The sequence below is a fragment of the Siniperca chuatsi genome, linkage group LG3, assembly GCF_020085105.1.
Source record: "Siniperca chuatsi isolate FFG_IHB_CAS linkage group LG3, ASM2008510v1, whole genome shotgun sequence".
Taxonomy (NCBI): domain Eukaryota; kingdom Metazoa; phylum Chordata; class Actinopteri; order Centrarchiformes; family Sinipercidae; genus Siniperca; species Siniperca chuatsi.
The window spans coordinates 7,869,587-7,889,156 of record NC_058044.1 but is presented as its reverse complement, the minus strand read 5'-3'; the positions used below and the strand labels follow the sequence as shown (position 1 = coordinate 7,889,156).

Below are 19,570 nucleotides of genomic sequence, written 5' to 3'. Positions count from 1 at the left end.
ACTGCATCCTGAAGACAAAGTGAGAAGTTAATGTTAGTTCATGTTTCTTTCAGGTTGACACCTTTATAATTGCACATATTACTGTAGTTTTAATTGATTAAACACTAAAGATGTTGTACGTGTACATAAAATGTTAATGAACAGCGAGGAAGCGTCATAGGCCTGTGCCTTGTCATTACAAAATTTTATAACTGATGTGTAACATGTTTTTTATTTTTTTATAGGCACTGTTTACTGTAAAACTTGATGTTAGTGTAAACAATTGTTGTATTCAACTAATATTAATGCATCAACTTTCTTGTTTTGTAAAGAATATTTTATCAAAATAAAATAATTTTAAAGAGGGCGATATGAGCACTTCTGCACTGAGTGATTAAAAGGATTAAACAATGATTAAAAACAAGTATTTGGTATGAAGAGGTATCAGTATAAAATGGCACAATTAAATGTTTGATGGGTATCAACACTATAATAAAAAATCAACAAAGCCCCTAAAATATTTATTTTACTGAACAATGTCTCAGGCAGGGCTGCAAGTAACAATTCTTTCATTATTGATCGCTTTTGCATTGAAAGACTAATCGCTTTATCTATAAAATGCCAGAAAATTGTTAAAAATCGTGGAGTTTAAGCGACTGATTAATCGATTAGATGGGCAAAAGAAAATTAATCAGCAGTTATTTTCCTAATCAATTATTTGTTTACGTTGTTTTCTTTGTCTTTAATGACATTTAACTGAAAAATGATTTTGGACTGTTGATTGGACCAAACAAGCAATTTGAATATGTCAGTTTGGGTTTTGGTAAATTGTAATTAAGTAAATGTGATTAAGCTGTACATTATTTTCTCGATTCATTTTTAAATGTCAGACAATAATAAAAAGGTTTAAACCACAGCCATCACAAATCCCCAGAGCCCAAAGGCAACATCTTAAAATCACTTGTTTGTCTGACCAACCGTCTGAAACCCAAAAGTATTCAATTTACAAAACAGAGAAATTATGATAAATGACTGAAAAATTAATAAATTAGCAAAATTGTTGTTGATCGTTTCAGATCTAAATATAATTAGATATATATTATATTAATTATAGAAAATAGTGCAGACAGTATTGACAAGTGTTTTATAAGATTTACAAATCTAAATACAATTTCCACTTACGAAGGAAGAATCGTGTAAAAGAGATCTGTGTGTTTGTATCTACAGGATGAAACGGTTAAAAGCACAAATGAAGATGTGTACTTGCAACACCAGTTTTGTGCTTGAGAGAACCAGCAGTGAATTTGTGAATTTTTCAGTACACAAAACCTGATTTACATTACAAATGTTATAAAATGTGTAAACAATATTTGCACTATTTTCTCTCCACAGTAGGTAAATGTGAATAAAAATATAAAGTTTCTTATTAATACTTCATCAACACAATCTATAATGCTATAATAAAGACCACCATAGCCCTTTGAATGAACAGTGTGAATTTTATGGAAGTAAATAAGAGGTTAGTGGGATAAAATTAGCAGTAGTCTGAAGTGTGCCCTCAGGCTCCCAAAATGGATTTATGTGTCTTCCGTTCAGGGCACGTGACAGTCCCGCCCCAAACTGGTAGGTCACCACTGAGCATGCGCAGATCTATAGCAGGTTACACGAGTTTATTTTCAGCCTTTCTCTTGAAGACGCGTTATATGATGGTGTAAGCTCACCGCGGTCAAGCCTTGTGCGGATACAACAATGTTTTTCCTGGTCTCTTGGAGTTAAAACCTGAGTGGAGACGTCTCCGGAGCACCGGGGTTTGGAATTTAGCGGTGACATGTGAAATGTTGCTGCGTGGTTTGTCGGTATTTCCAGGCGGCAACGGACAGACCAAGCCAGGCTAGTTTAGCTAGCTGGAAGCCAAGCAGCTCGGCTAGCTATCGTTAGCCTCTCCGCTGGCTGAGCCTTGTTGTAAAGTCGACGCAGCTCTGCTTGTATGTAAGCCTCCGCTAATATCATCTTCAGATTGTCAAGTTTCACACCAGACTGCTGTTGCAATACAACGACAGGGCGGCGGAGCAACTTAGCTAATGTTAGCTACTTTCATGCGCTGGACACCGCTGTTAGTGAAAGTGAGTGGTCCCTTAAACTAGCGATATCCACCGTTATCCAAGCGATATCCAAGACCCGTTTTGATAATCTAGTCCGTTCATATTAACCAGCCTCAGTTAAAATTGTGCTGAAATGCAGCGCTGATACATGCTATCTGTTAGCTAGGAGCTCACGTCGCACTACACATAGCTGTTTTGGCTGACATGGCAGCCAGCGGATACTCTGACCTGAGGGAGAAGCTGAAATCCATGACTCCACACAGAGACGAGGAAAAAAATAAATACGTGGACGGGACGAGTAACGGCAGCGGAAAAGGTCGAAAGCGCAAGTTTCGAGAGTCCGACGACGATGAGTATGAGCACAGCGATGACAACGCGGAGCTCCGGGAGCAGGAGGCCCGCCGGGTGAAGAGCAGCATCCTGCAGAAGAGCATCTTCACACCGGAGGAGTGCGCCCTCATCGAGGAGAAGATCGACGAGGTGGTCGTGCAAGGAGAGGCTGGACTTTACCGTGAGCATACCGTGGACAGGGCACCTCTCCGCAACAAGTACTTCTTCGGGGAGGGGTACACGTATGGATCCCAGCTGGAGAAGCGTGGGCCGGGCCAGGAGAGGCTGTACCGCAAAGGAGAAGTGGATGAGATCCCGAGCTGGGTGCACGAGCTGGTGATCAAGCGTCTGGTGTCCAGTGGAGTGATCCCTGAAGGGTTTGTCAACAGTGCAGTCATCAATGATTATCAACCAGGTGGCTGCATTGTGTCACATGTAGATCCTCTGCACATCTTTGCAAGGCCCATCGTCTCAGTGTCTTTCTTCAGTGACAGCGCGCTCTGCTTCGGCTGTCGCTTCCAGTTCAAACCCATCCGGGTGTCAGAGCCAGTGTTTGTTCTGCCGGTGAACAGAGGGAGTGTCACAGTACTCAGGTGACTATGGCTGTGTTTGCTGTCATGCATTGATTGAATTCCTGTTTTTGTGTGGCTGCCAAGGGCCGAAGTTGTTGTCACTTAAAGCATCTTTCGTTTTCAGTGGCTACGCTGCTGATGACATCACCCATTGCATCAGGCCCCAAGACATCAAGGAGAGGCGTGCAGTTATCATCCTCAGAAAGTGAGTCAACATACTATCATTTGAAAAGTAATTGTCTTGGATGAAATCTCGCTCTTCTCCATGTGTTTCTCCCTTCTCTGTTTGCCAGGACCAGACCTGATGCTCCTCGAGTGGACTCTAACAGCCCTTTAAGGTCTTCTCCTGCAGAGAGACGCGCTCCTCTGAAAGCCAAACGCTCTCATCGCAGAGCAGACCCTGATGCTGCTCACAGGTATACGCCCACACATACACACACACTAGATTTTGTCATGGGTCCAATCATAACAGACTTGTGGAAAACCTACCGGACTTGCATAAAGGCCTGAGGATAGTTACACAGGATAGTTATAAATATCCACTTTGCTGAAGTCTGAAGAAATTGTTACATTTTTATAAGACATGATATTAAGCTTCAGGGACACCCGGAAATAGAGACTTAACACCAGCACTGTCAGCAACACGATGTGAAACAGCTTAACAAGCAGCTGTGGTCAAAGTGGTGGTCAATACATGCCATTTTCCCCGCTGCAATTCAGTTCACCCACTCCTATTCACCTAAAAAAACACATTTGTCTCTTGCGATGATAATGACATATCACATGATTAGAGTTGAGTCGGTTTGGATCCACTTGGGTATTAGGCCGCTTTCACACTGACTTTAGCCCTGCGTTAAAACAATGCAGCCCTGTCATTCATTTGGTTGAGGTTATTTTGTTGACATTGTGGAAATGTCAATTCCGAGAGCTCTGGCAAAAAAAATTCCCGGGGTTTTTGTACTGCAAAAATGTGCAACCAAGCTAAGCAGGAATGCAATGCAACCGGCAAGGCGCTGTATTGGCCAATCGGATATGTTCAAGCGCATATTCCTGGTAGATTACTTGGCAACGTGAACACTGTATATCTACTGTTACTTCACAAATGTTGTGACAAAAGATAACATGAATGCTGCCTTGACAACTTTGCAGAGCAGTAAAATCCTTTCTCATAACATTATAATCACTGCAGTGTTTTGGCATCTGATAAGCCTTCAGATCTGTTACTCCAGTCGTACTTCCTGGATCGTATTTTATCCTCTCACCTGTACCTGAAACAACACACCCCCACCAACGCAGCCCATTAACATAGGGCTGTTTTCGATCTCAACGCTCACTTAGATATATTGACATACTGAACCCAGACCGCTGGCAATACAATGAGACCGAGTGGATCTGTGATGACCTCCTTTTTTTTTCTTTTTCTTTTTTTTTAAAGCCCCTTACAGACCTGCATCCCTTTTTAAATTAATCCAAAGTCAATTTAACATGTGGGTCTCGTGGCTCAATAAGCATCCTGGTCACTTAAAAGTCACAACGACAGTCTTACTAGGTTGGACCTAGTAACATTTCCGTATCACTTTCAACACGGCACAAGTCCGAACTGAATGCAATCAGATTAACGGCTGCAGTTCAGTGTAAAACATGCACGGACAGAAATGCTCGTCATGTACCGCCTTGTAAGATCACTGTATGTATCTTGATCATCGTCTCTTATAAAACAGGCAGCAGAATTTACTCTCTAATGATCAAATTGATGTGAAAATGTATCAGTGGATATACTGTGAGAAGCGGGGGTAAGCATCTCGCGTTCACAATTGTCATTAAGACTTCAAATGCAAAATTATTTAAAATCCATCAGTGATGCAGCCTGTGAAAGAACAGACAGCTCTCTTCTTTCTCGATATACCTTTTTTTTTAACTCACTGCTATCTCTCTCTGCTCCCTCTCGTGCATCAGGTGCCAAATATCGAGTGAGCACGCAGCTCTTTTCGTAAATGTCCTGTGTTGTCTGAATGAACCCATAGGGAACATTAACCGTAAAAATCAAATATGTCCGAATGACAAAAACCCATCACTTTAACTTTGATGAAGCTGATAATGTTACGTATTGCATGTCTGAAAAGGGCTTAAGACACACTTGTGCAAAGGAGATAGCTGAGACTGTAACAATGCTCCTTTTGAGCAGGTGTCATATAAATTGATCCAAATCTGACCTGGCATCTCAATCTTTTTCCTCCACCAGGCCGAGAGTCCTAGAGATGGACAAAGAGGAGAACAGACATCCGTCATTCTCACGTCACCGTCGTCACAGCATCAGCTCAGAGAACTACTGGAAGCGTGGTCAAGACTCTCACAAACACCGGGAGAGTTCAGGACGCAAAGTCAAAATGAGACGCCATTGAGCACTTCGCTATCACACATGTACACATATAAATATACCCGCTCTTTTATGTATTTCAATACTGTAACATTCTTTGATCAGTCATCATTTTCTCGCTCCTGTTTTAGTCTGGCACAAGGAGCACAGTCATCATGTTGTCTGCATTTTGATTTGAGTCTGGATCAGTTTGAGTGCGTTATTTGTTTCTGGCAGACGAAGCTGGCGTCTCTGCTACACAGTACAGAACCTCAAGTTACTTACTACAGTCAGGCTCTGTTGTTAAACTGTTCAATTACCTTAAATTAAACATTACTTGTTTCTATAAACATAGATACTTCAAAATGGCATGTATTTTTTTGTAACCAAGATGTACAGACCGCAAGAGCTAAAAGAAAGATGTGTATGTATGGACTTGTACAAAAGAGAACCTGAGCTGTAATCTAACTTGTTATAATGTACAATACGTTTGTATAGTCTTTGATTGGGGAACTTTTATGCAGAAAGAAATCTTTGATTTTTCGCACCTACATTTCTGATCCATACCCCTTTACTGTGCCATCCCAGATCCTTGCTGTTTGTTCACGTCAGCCTCCCTGTCACAGTTTAAGTTAAAACAACTGGCAGATGTGCTGCCATGCTGTCTGTGTTTTGATTTGATTCAGCTGTTTGGCTAATCCTGGTGGAGGTCACAGTATGATGCATCAACTAAACTGATGCTTTATGGAGTGATGAAAAACTCTGGCCTTGTTTTACACTCCTTTGTATAGTGACAAAGGCCATGTTATTGCTTTTCTGTATTAAATCTAATTTTTCCTCATTTAAACTGGTCACAACTTAATTTAAGAAAAAACAGCCTTATGTCTCGTTTAGCTTGTGTCTAAACACATGGCCGTGTAGAAACTCAATTTCCAGATGTATTTGTCCTTGCGATTTGCTGTGTAAACACAGATACATTTGTTTCTTGCTCCCAGTCAGCCATATTTGGCAGAGGTAATTATTAGTCTGGAGTTACACATGAACAAAAATAACCTTGGTTCAGAGGAGAAATTACTTTCTAAAAACAGGATGAGTTCATGGTTTTCGGGAAGCTCCGCTACAGTTGTGAACTTGAACGTGAACAAGTAATGGTTCAAAATAATAGTCCTCCTGAGGAAAATACTGGAGCTCTTCAAACAAAGAATGGGACACTGACTTTGTGGACACAGTGGTGGCACATAAGGTGGTTTCATGGGTTTCAGTGGTCATATTTGTTTTGGCTACAAAAGTGCTGGCTGAATGAAATAAAGCTGAAATAGTCTCCACAGAGTTGGTCTGCCATTCATTAAAGCAGGGTTGTCCCTCAACCCAGCTGGCTGTTCAAGCACCAGGCCAGGGAACAACAAACTGGAGTGTGTCTTCTGCTGCCAGGACCAGTATTTACTCTTGTTATTAGGGAACCATCCAGATTCATATTCAAGTTGACTTATTTTACATGATCAAGCAATTCACTTGCCACAATATCAGAGATTTGTTCCTTTTAACTCTCAATTAGAATACGTCGCTTAAACAATTTCTTTGTTCAAGTTTAGAGTTTAGGAAGCACTGACATGGCTGGAAAGTGTGTTCAGCTGACAACAACTCAAGAACATATGTGAAACCTATACTGTCTATTATCCCCTGGCATGTTCTAGGTTTTATGTCCACTTTGGGGCCCCTAAATAATTCAGGGTCTTCACTCATCCTTCCGAGACAGGACGCCATCCTGAGTGGATTCAACAAATCAATGGCCTCTTCTCAGACTCTTTTGACTGAATGAAAAAGCTCAGTTTTCATGCATTTGCTAAGAATTGAAATTTAACTTCAGTGGAGACTCACTGAATAAAGTCTGAATGTTTTGTCATTCTTGTGGACCACTTGGAGCAGGACGGTCATACTGCTAAACTGTCAGTAGAGCAGTCGGACTCATTGAAATCTAACAGTTTCTAGCTTTGGAATACTTGTTTTATCGATTAATGTTAATTTAAATTTCTTGGATCATCAATTAAGTGATGATTTGCAATTAAATTTTTGTAATCCCCTAATATTCCCCTAATTTGTATTTTAGTTTGTATATTATGCTTCCTCAATATTTCCAGAAAGTTATTTATAATTCAATAAAGAAAAAGTGTCAAATGTATCTGCTTTTAAATATTTTCAATTGTACAATCAAAGGCAATACGGACTCTAAAACAATGAACAAAATCAAAAGAATCGTCACAAACATAAAAATGGAAATAAATACAGGGGAAAGACGGGACAGCCTCATGTTCATTTACTTTTCCTTTTTCCAATTTAATTTGATCAAGTCTTGATAGCAAATGCATCATAATGGCTATCATAATAACTTGGGTCTTACTACCTAAAAGGTGAGTGCTCCACCTCAACCAACTGTTTACATGTTAATGCATCAATAATAATGGTCCAGTAATATAATGATATAACACTGACAGGGCCCATTCTGACAAATGTATACTTTTATTTTGATACTTGTACATTTAGCTGATAATACTTTTATACTTTTTCTTTAGTGAGATTTTGAATGCAGGACTCTTACTTGTAATTGAGTATTTCTATAGTGTGGAATCACTACCTTTACTTAAGTAAATGTTTTGAATACTTCCTCCACCACTGTAAAACAGTTACTAAATGAACCTTCATGCAGTGAGTGAGATTATTTTCTTAGTTCCTGATGTAGTTAGTCGGTGTTCCGCAGCTCCTCCTGGGGGCGCTACGTTGACTTCCAACCGCAATTAAAAAGTAGAAGAAGACCGCCTCAGTCAGCTAGCTGGTTGAGCTATAGTTATATTTACCCAATGTCCGTCATCGATAGACAGTAACTTTACGCTTTGTTGTTGAAGAGCATCGAAATACGTATGTTATCAGATGCTAATGGGAGTCCCAGCGTTATATTTCTCTCCGCACTGAGTGGTAAGTATATAACAGTAGTGGAGGGATAGCTGTCACTGACTGCTAACTAACTAGCTGGCTAGCTTGGCTAACTGACGTTAGCTGCTAGCTTGGCAGTTGGCAGCCGTTCATCCGTTTGCCGCTGCCATTCATACTGACGACATTAAAATAGCTAAGATTAGTTGGCAGATTGGTCCTGTAGGTTATCTAGATGGATAGACATTTGTCGTGTCATGTTACTAACTGTACTAATCTCTGGCGTTACATTTGTAGATTGTAGGCTGTGTCGAAACAGTGGAGAGGATGTGTTAACGTTACTATCACAAGGGGAAATAATCAGCAGGTGAATTAAAAGGTATATGTGGGAAGCTGAACATGTCAGGAGTCCAGCCAGGAGGTTAACATGTAATTATATTTTAAGATAAGTTAAAAAAAATCCTTTGTTTTAAGATCCTTGTAGGAGAAGTCAGAGTGCTCTTTTTCTGCGGTGTCCTTATGTAACAACTCGCAGTTGTTGTACCGCAGTGCTGCCACCTTTGGTGGTACAAACCAAGCATTTATGTTTTTATTTTTATTACTTTGTTACTGGTGTCCCACGAAGAGAGGCTGCCTGTCCCCTCACTTACAGTAACAACCTGGCTGTATATGATGTTGCAAATGCTATACATTTGTCACTGTATTGCTAAAATATTTGGTATATTTTAAGTTAAAATCGCACAATAAACTCTGTTTTGGAAGTGGTGGTATGGTACAGCACCATTGTGCTGGCTGGGAACAAAAAACAGCACATCGGGTAATAGCATTATTCACTGACTGATCGATATATTTATCAGTCGCTCCATGGGTTTGCAGCTATAATCAGCTCAAACAGTGTTTGGTAAAATCTGTCAACAACAGGAGTCCTTTGCTTGGCCTGATGGTAAATTAACTAACATTAAACAGAGAAGTGAACTCTGCTGTAATGTTGAACGTGCCACCTGTTGTAACTTGACTAGGAAGGTTGTTACATATTTAACCCGGGCGGTGTGACTCAGGCATGTATTGGGTCTATAAATAGAGCATGTCTCCATTCTTGGGATCCTGTACCCCTGGCAAGGAGAGAGGACGAGCACTTGGTTGAAATGGTTTAGAGTGATGTCCTGTGGCTATATCTGGATCTCAGGTGCCTGGAGTTAAATATGATAAGTACAATGCACACGTTCAGTTTTGTACAAACTAAAAGTACATTTATATCATGGTCACAAATGTGTCTGCTTAAAAGGATCGGATCACATTTTTTCAACTCAGATCAAATTTAATACTTTGTTTCCCATCATTAACAACCTCACCAATGGCTTTAGTTTTGAGAAACATACTCCAGTACCTGCAGCTTCCTACTGCCCTCGATCAAAGGCCTTACAGTCAGACAGGCAGCTGTTCTACCAATAGACCTTTTGTCACAGACATTTTGATTTGTCATAAGAGGAACATCACAGGTGTAATTAATAGCTGCGTTCCAATTGGCTCACTGGAAATGTTTATTGAGACACCACAATGGAACAGAACCATTGTTAATTACACCTGTGATTTTCCTCCTATGAGAAGTTAAAATGTCTCCTGTGAACAAACATACACACCTTCAACTTAGCTGACTTTCTTTTTAACAACAAAGCAGTCAAGAGAAACAAACCAACAGCATCTCTTGTTATAAGTAGAATGCATGTGTGATTGTCTAATTATTCTGTGAGCTTCCTGTTTTTAAAAACAAGATTTATCATGATTGTTAAAGGCCAGTGAGAGACTGCAGCAGAGTGGTTAGTTTCCCATAACTGAAGTTGTCAACAAAGTAATGAATTAATTAATAAATCAAGCCACTTTTTTATTTCTATAGCCCAGTATCACAAATCACACATTTTCCTCAAGGGGATTTACAATCTGTATATCATAAAATAACATTTTAATCCATAAAAGATGTTGTTCCTCATGTCAACTGCACAACTTAATACATCAGCGACTGTTTTGAAACTACAAGCTTACTTACAAGCAATCAATCTGTTTCTATTATGGTCATGATGCTCCCACAGCAAAACAAATCAGTTTGGTTTATCTATAAGTTATAACCACTTTTATTTAAGTAATGCAGTTTTACATTGTTTTTGACACATTCACTAGTTCTTTAATTGATAAGGCTGTTGTTTAAGGCACATTAAAACATGTTTCTTGATCATGACTAATGCTGTGTGGCTCCTCACTGGTGCAAATAAAAACTACAAACATACAGAGAGGTGACAAATTAAAGGAAAAAGCAAGATAAAGTGTCTTAGCAAGCTGTTAGGCCACCATAATCCTCCAGAACAGCTTCAGTGCTCCTTGGCATATGTTCTCCAAGTGGAGCTCTACTGTAGAGATGAACATCATTCTTCCAGAAGATATTCCTTCAGTTGGTGTTTTGATGATGGTGATTAAGAGCTCTGTCTAACACGTAGTTCTAAAATTATATCTCCCATAGGTTTTCACTTGAGTTCTTATCACTGTGAAGGCTATGATTTACAGTTTTTCCACACTCATCAAACCAGTGACCCCTCATGCCTCTACATATTTGAATATTACTCTGCTGGATATATGTATGCTGTTTTTAATTGGAATAAAAGTGCAGCATTGCATATCATGCCAGTTCATCTCATGGGTTATTCTGACTTCATAACATTCATGTAGAAGTGCGGCTACGTTCCAAGATTTCTAGAGATCTGAGTTAATTTCCCCTCTACCTGACAGTTTTGTCTTCTGTTACTTTCCCACATGAATTTATGCGTTCTCCCTTCCCAAGGCTAACCACAAAAAAGGAAGCAATGAACTTCCAGGGCAGTCGGAGGCGAGGAGAGGATGGCATTGCCATGGTGATTGACTTCCTGCTGTCTAATGCCCGGCTGGTTCTGGGAGTTGGTGGGGCTGCCATGCTAGGAATTGCTACATTGGCAGTGAAACGGGTGAGTGTTTTTGAGGTTGTTAGTACCACATCAGTGCGTCATTCATAGTGAATACGAAAATGCATCTGTATTTGAAGACATGAATTACTGCAAAAATTCTAACCTGGGGGAAAAAGACCTATAAAGCCCTGGATTCTCCATGAATCTGAAAAGCACAAGTGCTATGCTAACACTCAAAAAACAAGTATGTCCATTGAGTTATGTTGGCCACTTAGATTGGCAGTTCATCCTACAGCTGCATTACCTGTAGTATGTTTTGCTGGCAAGACCATATAGAAAGTTGCTGAATTTCATACAAAACTACTCATTGTTAAGACTACAAATAGGTTGATTACATTCCTAAGCTATATGGTCAGTAGTCAAATCCAGAAGTAGGGCCCGAATCAGAATTTTCCAACTCGGAGTCGCTGAGTCAAAAACTCCTCAGGATGGTCCTGTTTGAAGTTCCTTGAGGCTGAGGTTATGTTGGTGCCTCTTAAATCTAAATTTGTTTGCCTGTGGGTTACGGCAGTGTACTCTGTGTTTGGGCGCTGCATTATCAGTCATGCACTGCACGCATGACTGCATGTCTGTGACGATGAATGTTTGTGTTTAGCTGATAGAGCGCGCAGGCCGTGCAGCCGATGAAGAAAAGGTGGAGCAGAAGATGGCTGAGAGCTGGGAGGAGTTAAGTTTGGTCTCTGCTTCCCCCACGCTGATCAAGAAGGGCATAGAGGGCGTGGTGATGAAACATGTTGCTAAGGCAGCCAGACAGCAGAAAGGTATTGGCTAAATCTCAGCAAGTGAAACTGTTCAGGCAAATGACACACAAAAATATCACAAATGCTTAGAATTTATATTTATTTTATATATCCTAATAATCATTGTAGCCCTCTGATATTACTTGACAGCTGTTTTAACCTCTTTCTCAATCAGCTGATCTGTGCCAACAACCTCAGATGTCCTCTCTGGAGGTGCAGGCTAAACCTGAGTCCAAGTCCAAGAGGCTCCAGCTTTGCATCCTCAGTTTGCAGGTACACTCTGACATTTCACCTCTGAGCTCTTGAAGGCATAGATTATACATTCAGTCTTAGCTGCTGCTGTAAGGGCTCCGCTCAGTGTTGGCTCTTTTGTTTTATGCATGTTTAACATGTTTTGTCAAGCGCAGTGCTCCGGGGATACGCATTATGCACTGGTTCGGCTGCAAGTCCCAAGAGCTCTGCATAATCAAAATACTGTGTGTGCTTGTTCACTGGCTGTATAGAAGAAGTCAAGCAAACATGAAACCGCTTTGAGTTAGTGTGCAGAACACACACATAAGCAGAAGTGTGATTGTTCTGTACTACATGAAACAATTTGTTCAGTAAATGTTAGCAGAGCAGCCGCAAGCGCATGACTGGACATTAGAGGGGATTTGAAACAATGGGATTTGTCTTTGTCTATGCAAATTGTATCTTTTATGAATAGTTGCACATCTTATTTTCTGTTCTGCATCTCTGGAAATCTGCTTTCACAATGAACACTGGCTTGTGTAAGAACACCTGGGGGGGGAAGCATAAAATTCAACTTTTGTAATTTAAATGACTTTTGTTTCTGTCAAGACAGCTACTGTTCAGGATTGGCCCAGCATCCACACTAAGCTGTGTATTTCTCTATGGCAGAGTCCATTGTTTCAGATGCTTCTTTGGTCCTGTCGTGTTTTGCTATGGGTCGGGCTTTATTACTCTATAAAACTGTTAATGCAGTAACCGCACTTGCTGTTCACCTTAGTAAATGCTTCTTTAACAGCAGTAACCGAATACACACAACTTTGTTCCTCTGCTGTTTACTAGTTTTCCTCCTCACAGCAACTTAACAGGCAAAACATCATCCTGTCAGTGTTCTTAAGTCTGCTTAGAGGCACAAAATGACTTTGAATATTATATTACTCAAGAGAGAGCTGTATGTGTTCCCAGGGGAAGGGTAAAAACTTAAACTGTTTAGAATTGTTATCTTAGCAAAACAGTATTTTTGCCTCTCTGAAGGATTGTGCACTGGAAATAGTACAGTAGCTGTCTACCTGACTTGTTTTGTAATGACTTTCCATGCTCTGTGTCATTGGAAAACTGTATAAAATGTGTTTTAGGAGCGACTACAGCAGTACTATCACACAAGGGCGGAACTAGCTCCACATGAAGTCCAGAGGGCTCAGTCTCTAGCCCTGGACATCTGCTCTGAGATCCAGGGCTTTCTGCACAGCCGTCATCCTGACATGCCCCTGGGAGAAATGAGCCTCGGAGGTTCTCTACTAGATGACCTGCAGGTACACACACGTGCACACGCACGCACACAGACACACAATATATACATTTGTTTTGGCTGATAATACACTTTTACATAACTGTTTTTGCCCCTCAGTGATGTCATATAGCAAGATGTCAGAAGATTTATTTATTTTTGTGTGTGTGTTTAGGTGGTCAGTGCAGACCACGCATGTCTGCTGGTGCCTCTACAGCTGGAAGCCTCTCTGTGGCGTCTCGTCCCGGGAGAGGAAACACTGCTCACACACCCGCTGCACTGGATGGTCCGACGGATCAATCTGGAATATTTTCCCAGAGGACGCAGCTACTGGGACAGGTGATCACACACAGATAAAAAAAATATTTTCCATTCATCAGGCAACCTTGACCACTTAAATAACCTTGACCACTAAATGAGGTCAGTTTGTGTATTATTACTGCTAATTAGCAACAATTGTGTTTTTACTACAAATAATGCAGAAGTGATTGTCAGGAAAATTATTGTGCCAACATCTCTTGGGTGTAAATCAGTAAATTACAACTAAAACTAGGCCTGCAACTAACGATCATTTTCATTATCAATTTAATCTGCAAGGTATTTTTTCAGTAGATTAGCCATTTAATCTATAAAACGTCAAAAAATGCTCTGCAAATCACAGCTTTGCAGAGATGAAGGTGATGTCTTCAAGTGTTGTGTTTTGTCCAAAAACCCGAAAGTATTCAGTTTACAATGATACATGACAAACAAAAGTAGCAAATCATCTCATTTGAGAGGCTGGAGTCAGAGAATCTATTTTTTGCTTGAAATGATTAATTGATTATAAATTGCCAATTATTTTTCAATGTCAATAGTCTAATCGTTAACTAAACTAAAACTTAACCTTTTTTCGGAACTGGAGTTTTATTTTATATTTACATTACAGACATTCACAGACAGGATCCTTAAAAAGCCTTAATCATTACTTTTTTATCTTAACATTGAATCAAATGTGTGTAATATAAGAGGTGACAGTGATCAAACCATAGACTTCATACAATTCGGCAGATCTGTGGAGCCATTTAGCCTCTATTAGATCACTGTTTTGATTTGATCTATGTAGCAACATAATTCAGCAATGTGAGCGAAAAGGGTGACGCTACCTTTGGAAGTCTTTGTAAAGCTGCGTTGACACCAAACGTGAAGCGAATATCCGCCTTGCGTTGCTCGCGTGAGTTTGACTGCCAGATCGTTTGTGTTTACTCGCGCGGCTAAATACAACCCACGAATATTCACCCTTTCTGGTTCACTACAGCGGTGTGAACCCAAAATAAACTGATTTTGCTGTGATTTAATTGCAATAAACTGATCAAAAGGATGCCAAAATAACTACAACATGATGTTGATTTGTAAAAAGTCTGAATTCATGCTTTGTCAGGTCTGTCCACAAGACAACAAGCAAACAACTTTTAAAATGCTTGTTTTTTGAATGGATTGATCAGGGCAGCGACGCTGTCCCACCACTCCGCCTGGTCCTCCCCACACAACGCTCTGCAAAGCCTCCGTGATACGCGTGAATTTTGCGCTCAAGTTGAATATTTTCAACTCACGCAAATACGCGATTGACACGATTTTCGCCTCATTCGCGTCACGTCAATCGTGTCATTCGCATCACCCAGCATTTGCATTGACTTGTATTATAATCGCTCTGTGCAAAAACTGCTATGCGCGTTTGGTGTGAACACACCTTAACTTATATTGAAGCAGCAGTAATAGACTTTCGCAGTGGCAGCACGGCTAAAGGTTTTAAACATTCTGCTGGAAGATTTAGCCATTCACTAAAATCAGTCTCTTCTTGTGTCTTGTAGGTACCTGGTGGGTGGTTACCTGTCCGCAGAAGCTGTTGTGAACATGTTTAGTAAAGCTGTCATGGAAACTATAAACTGGCCGTCGATCAGCAGCACTCTGGACTGTCTCGTCAGACCAGTACTGGGAGGACCAGACCTGAGACTGGAGATTCGGTGTGTCTCTGTTCTTTATTTTTGTTTTCAATGTTGAGCTTCAATTATAAATGAAGTGCTTGGTGTTTTATGAGTTAACACCACGGCTGTTGTGTCATTTTGCACTATTAAATGTTACAATTTTAAGTTTAGGAGGCAGTGATGACAAATCGTTTCAGCTCATTGTTTTGGTTTTTACGGCCTACAACTTAACTGTTTTGGTTCACTCTCACCGCTCTCATCAGTGTCATCTCCAGTGAAAATACTCTGATAAACCCACTGTCCACTACCTGCAAAACACCAAATGGCAGACAAACAAAGTTAGCGACTGGCTGGTGAACATAGTGAAGCAAGTTCACTCTCTTAAGCAGCTAAAGAGACATATAAGAGAATACATAAGAGAGATATTTTTCTCGGGAGATGGTGGAGACCAAAACAGAGCTAAAAGGAGAGTGAATATTGGACGTGTATTCATCAGGTGGGCAGAAACATGATTCCAGATGATTGCTAATGTTACTCTTTATCTGCTGGATGTGTAAATAGGCACCCCAAAAAATGTTTTAATAATTTAAACATGCTGTGTGATCACAGCAATCAACCTGTGTGTGTGTGTGTGTGTGTGTGTGTGTGTGTGTTAGACTTGATCTGCTTGCTCTCCCTAATGGACTCCTGCTGTAATCCTTTAGGCCTGGAAATGAAGAAGGGGCAGAGATCAGTGATCAGCCCCTGTTCATCTCCATGTTGCCTTTGCTGAGGGAGGGGGAAGTGGTTCTGACCGCGCAGCCTGAGCTCACCTCTCCCTGGATCAATGCCTGGCACCTGTGTCTCTACCCGTGGGAGACTCAGCGCCTGGCTCAGCTTGACGCCACTGACGCCGGATACCGCAGACAGACACTTAAAATCCTCAAGGCAGTGTGCAGACTGAACCCCGCCCTGCGACCGCTTGAAGCCGCCCCGCTGGCCAATCTCATCCTACACCTCAGTGACAGTGAGAGCGACTGGTCCGAGATCAGCCTTGATGTGAGATTCCAGCAGTGTATCACAGAGCTAATTGGCTACCTCGAACAAGGGGCGTTACACAGTTACTTCAAGCCAGCTGTCAATCTGCTGAGCGGCTTGTCAGAGGACCAGGTGGATCAGATGGGTTTCATGCTCTACTGCGCTGTGTCAGAGCCTGAAATACTTCTCATATAACTGTCTGCACACACACCACTTCACATTTCTCAACCTCTGGCCAGAGATCAAAGGAGTAATCTTTTATCATCCAAGATGTTTGGTTCAAGGCAAAGATGTTGCTGCCTACTCTCGTCGTTTAGCTCCTCCATCCTGCTTTAATTCAAGGGAACAGGGTACCGTTGGAATGACAAAGTGGCGGGCACCATGGACTGATGTCTACACTGGAGGAGGAGAAGCTACAGGGAGACTGCAGATATGAAAGTGATAATCAAGCTAAGCAAATCACTCAGAGGAAAGGAGACGTGCCAAGGAAAGGAGCTGAGGAAGTGTTTATCAAGATGTTTTGAAACGATGTGCCTGATCATAACTCCCCCCTACACACACACACACACACACACACACACCACAGCCAAATCTGCATTTAAGTTTGTGCGATTATTAGTTTTCACAGGGAGACAGTGATGGCCAGCATGGCCACATACAGTTCAGTACTTCCATTAACAGCAGAGGAGGAGTACAGTTTATTGCTTAAGTGCATACGTTCTTTCTATCTTCTAATTGATAGCGTGCGCTCTGCATCATTTTCCTGAATCTCCTTTAATATATTCAAACTATGCAGAAAAATAATGACCTGCTGAAAACCACCAGGTTCTGCTGCACTTATTAAACTATTCAGCCTGTCTGAGTTGGACTTATTTAACGCAAAGTGTATATTTTATCATACTGGAGGTTGAAGTGTGCAGTATTTTGTTTGTCTTGTTTAGTGTTCAGTCTGTTGCCAATCTTATTAGGGTAAACTAACCCTTTAAATTATGGTTAAAGTTGCCTAATAATTTTATGCACTTGCTTTTAAATACAGTATGAATGTTGTGGGCATTTCTTCAGTTTGAGAGTGAAAGAAAATTGATTTTCTGTTATTGAACAGTGAAACTGCAAATAAAAATTAAAAGCACTTGTTTAGATTCTTTCTCACTTGTCCCTAATTTTATCTTTTCTAACTTGAGCAAAATCAATTGTCACAAAGATAAGTCTCAGGCCGGAGTTGCATGTGAAACTTTTTCATGCACCTTTGTTCATCACTTGCAGTTTTTAACACCCACTGCCATTAACTGAAGAGAGTCATGCAGCTTTGTCACTATAACTATAAACTTTTCTGTCCATGCTGGCAGAGAGGAGATTCGTTTCTAAAGCGATTCCAATATAAGTGACTGGGGGGGGGGGGGGCAAAATCTTCATTCTGTGCAAAAATGCAAATTCAACATACAGCTGAAGCGACGTGGCCTCAGCAGGCTGAATCAGTCAAATCAGGTGGGGATCTTCCAGAGTTATTGTTTTTAGTGTGGAATTCCCTCAGACAGCTGCAACAAAAGGATGTGAATGAATGTGCTGAAACTCATCAGACAATGTTAGGCTGCTTTTATGTAGCTGGATTATGCTTTTCATTTATTAATTCGTTCTTTAAGCATTTATTAAGCTGTAGTTGTGGTGCGTGTCTTTTACTGCTGAGTCTTGTTTGATTTTACTGTTGTAAAGAACTTTTTGATATTGTTTTGATAGTTGCTATGGAAATTAAGGAAATCACTCAGATGATGACCTCACTGATGACCTCACTGGATGGGTGATGTCATCTCTGAGCTGACGGACCATCAGAACCCTTTCCATTAGTTTCGGAGGATTTGAACGCTTTTACTGGTTTAGAGGTTTTACTGGTTTATAAGAAATTTGTAAGTAGGGGCTCTGGCAGTCATCAGGACAACTTCCACACTCCCCCAGAGGAGACACGAGGAGCCCCGGTGACGATGAGGATAGAGGGGCGACAGGGTCTCTGCTGTCGGCTGGCAGTTGCCAGGGAGTGCCGCTGAGCTAAAAGGCTCGTGGCTGGTGGTCTGTGTGCCCGCCCTGCCGCTGGACGCCACTGACCATTTCAGTCGTCCACCGGCAGAGAGGCTCTGATAGGCGCCATCCGGAGCCTTCGTGTGTCCACCATAGGTGGTGGTTCAAGTGGTTGGTGGCTGGTGAAGGCCCCTGTTGAAAGATGTTTAAACGTTGTGTCCACCTCATTTTCAAATATGGAGGAAACAATATTTTTAAATATCAAAAAGTATTTTAAACACCTGTCAACAACAACAGCAAAAATGTACATGTTTTACAAAGTTAGTATTCATTACAGAGCTGTTTTATTGGATTACTTTCAGTTTTGTAACGCAACTAAGTACATTTACTCAAGTACTGTACTTGAGGACAAGTTTAAGATACTTTTACTTTACTTGAGCATTTCCTGCTACTTTATACTTCTGCTCCACTACATTTCAAAGGCAAGTAGCCTATTGTAGTTTTTACTCCACTACATTTATCTGATAACTTTAGTTACTAGTTACTTTGCCGATTCAGATTAATGATAGAAAATATAATCAAATGAATTGTGATGTATTACTATAGGTCAAGACAAGATAAAACTTTATTGAGCAAAATTAGTCCATGCACCTTAACCAGCGGCAATATTAAAGTGATGTACACACTAATGCATCAGTAATAATAATCCAACAATATGATACATATACATTATTCTGAAATGGGCCATTCTGCAAAATGGGTATTTTTACTTTTGATACTTTAATTATATTTTGATGCTAATACTTTTTTGATGCTAAGGGACAGTTCACCCCAAAATCAAAAATACATATTTTCCCCTCTTACCTGTGGTGCTATTTATCCATCTAGATTGTTTTGGTGTGAGTTGCCGAGGTTTGGAGATATCGGCCGTAGAGATGTCTGTGTTTTTGAATATAATGGGATGAAATGGCACTCGGCTTGTGGTGCTCAAAGTACAAAAAAAGACATTTGAAAAACTCAACAGCAATGTCTCCTTCCAGAAATCATGACCCGGTTACTCGAGATAATCCAC

The 19,570-nt window shown here is 40.7% G+C and overlaps 3 protein-coding genes across 3 annotated transcripts in view; all 3 read left to right on the top strand.

Moving 5' to 3' along the window:
* The window catches only part of myo15ab (myosin XVAb), a 50,113-nt gene extending 49,213 nt beyond the window's left edge, over window positions 1–900 (top strand). Inside the window, exon 78 of the mRNA XM_044190176.1 lies at window positions 21–900. The gene's annotated coding sequence lies outside the window, so the exon portion shown is untranslated. The remainder of the gene's footprint in view (window positions 1–20) is intronic.
* A 698-nt stretch (window positions 901–1,598) lies between these two features.
* On the top strand, window positions 1,599–6,668 carry alkbh5 (alkB homolog 5, RNA demethylase). Its single transcript, XM_044184913.1, has 4 exons — window positions 1,599–3,004; window positions 3,108–3,188; window positions 3,277–3,399; window positions 5,226–6,668. Exons 1-4 carry the CDS (start codon window positions 2,286–2,288, stop codon window positions 5,383–5,385), a joined length of 1,083 nt encoding a protein of 360 aa, XP_044040848.1. The 5' UTR covers window positions 1,599–2,285; the 3' UTR covers window positions 5,386–6,668.
* A 1,425-nt stretch (window positions 6,669–8,093) lies between these two features.
* mief2 (mitochondrial elongation factor 2) lies at window positions 8,094–17,627 on the top strand. Its single transcript, XM_044184902.1, has 8 exons — window positions 8,094–8,309; window positions 11,095–11,254; window positions 11,850–12,015; window positions 12,170–12,267; window positions 13,359–13,535; window positions 13,686–13,849; window positions 15,358–15,510; window positions 16,176–17,627. Exons 2-8 carry the CDS (start codon window positions 11,117–11,119, stop codon window positions 16,681–16,683), a joined length of 1,404 nt encoding a protein of 467 aa, XP_044040837.1. The 5' UTR covers window positions 8,094–8,309; window positions 11,095–11,116; the 3' UTR covers window positions 16,684–17,627.
* Window positions 17,628–19,570: the final 1,943 nt, after the last annotated feature.

Excerpts from the sequence above, each read along its gene's own strand:
- mief2 (XM_044184902.1), top strand. The coding sequence starts at position 11,117 with ATGAACTTCCAGGGCAGTCGGAGGCGAGGAGAGGATGGCATTGCCATG. Across the intron at positions 11,255-11,849 it reads CTACATTGGCAGTGAAACGG|CTGATAGAGCGCGCAGGCCG; the intron begins GTGAGTGTTTTT and ends GTTTGTGTTTAG. Across the intron at positions 13,536-13,685 it reads CTCTACTAGATGACCTGCAG|GTGGTCAGTGCAGACCACGC; the intron begins GTACACACACGT and ends GTGTGTGTTTAG.
- alkbh5 (XM_044184913.1), top strand. The coding sequence starts at position 2,286 with ATGGCAGCCAGCGGATACTCTGACCTGAGGGAGAAGCTGAAATCCATG. Across the intron at positions 3,005-3,107 it reads GGGAGTGTCACAGTACTCAG|TGGCTACGCTGCTGATGACA; the intron begins GTGACTATGGCT and ends TTTCGTTTTCAG. Across the intron at positions 3,400-5,225 it reads GACCCTGATGCTGCTCACAG|GCCGAGAGTCCTAGAGATGG; the intron begins GTATACGCCCAC and ends TTCCTCCACCAG.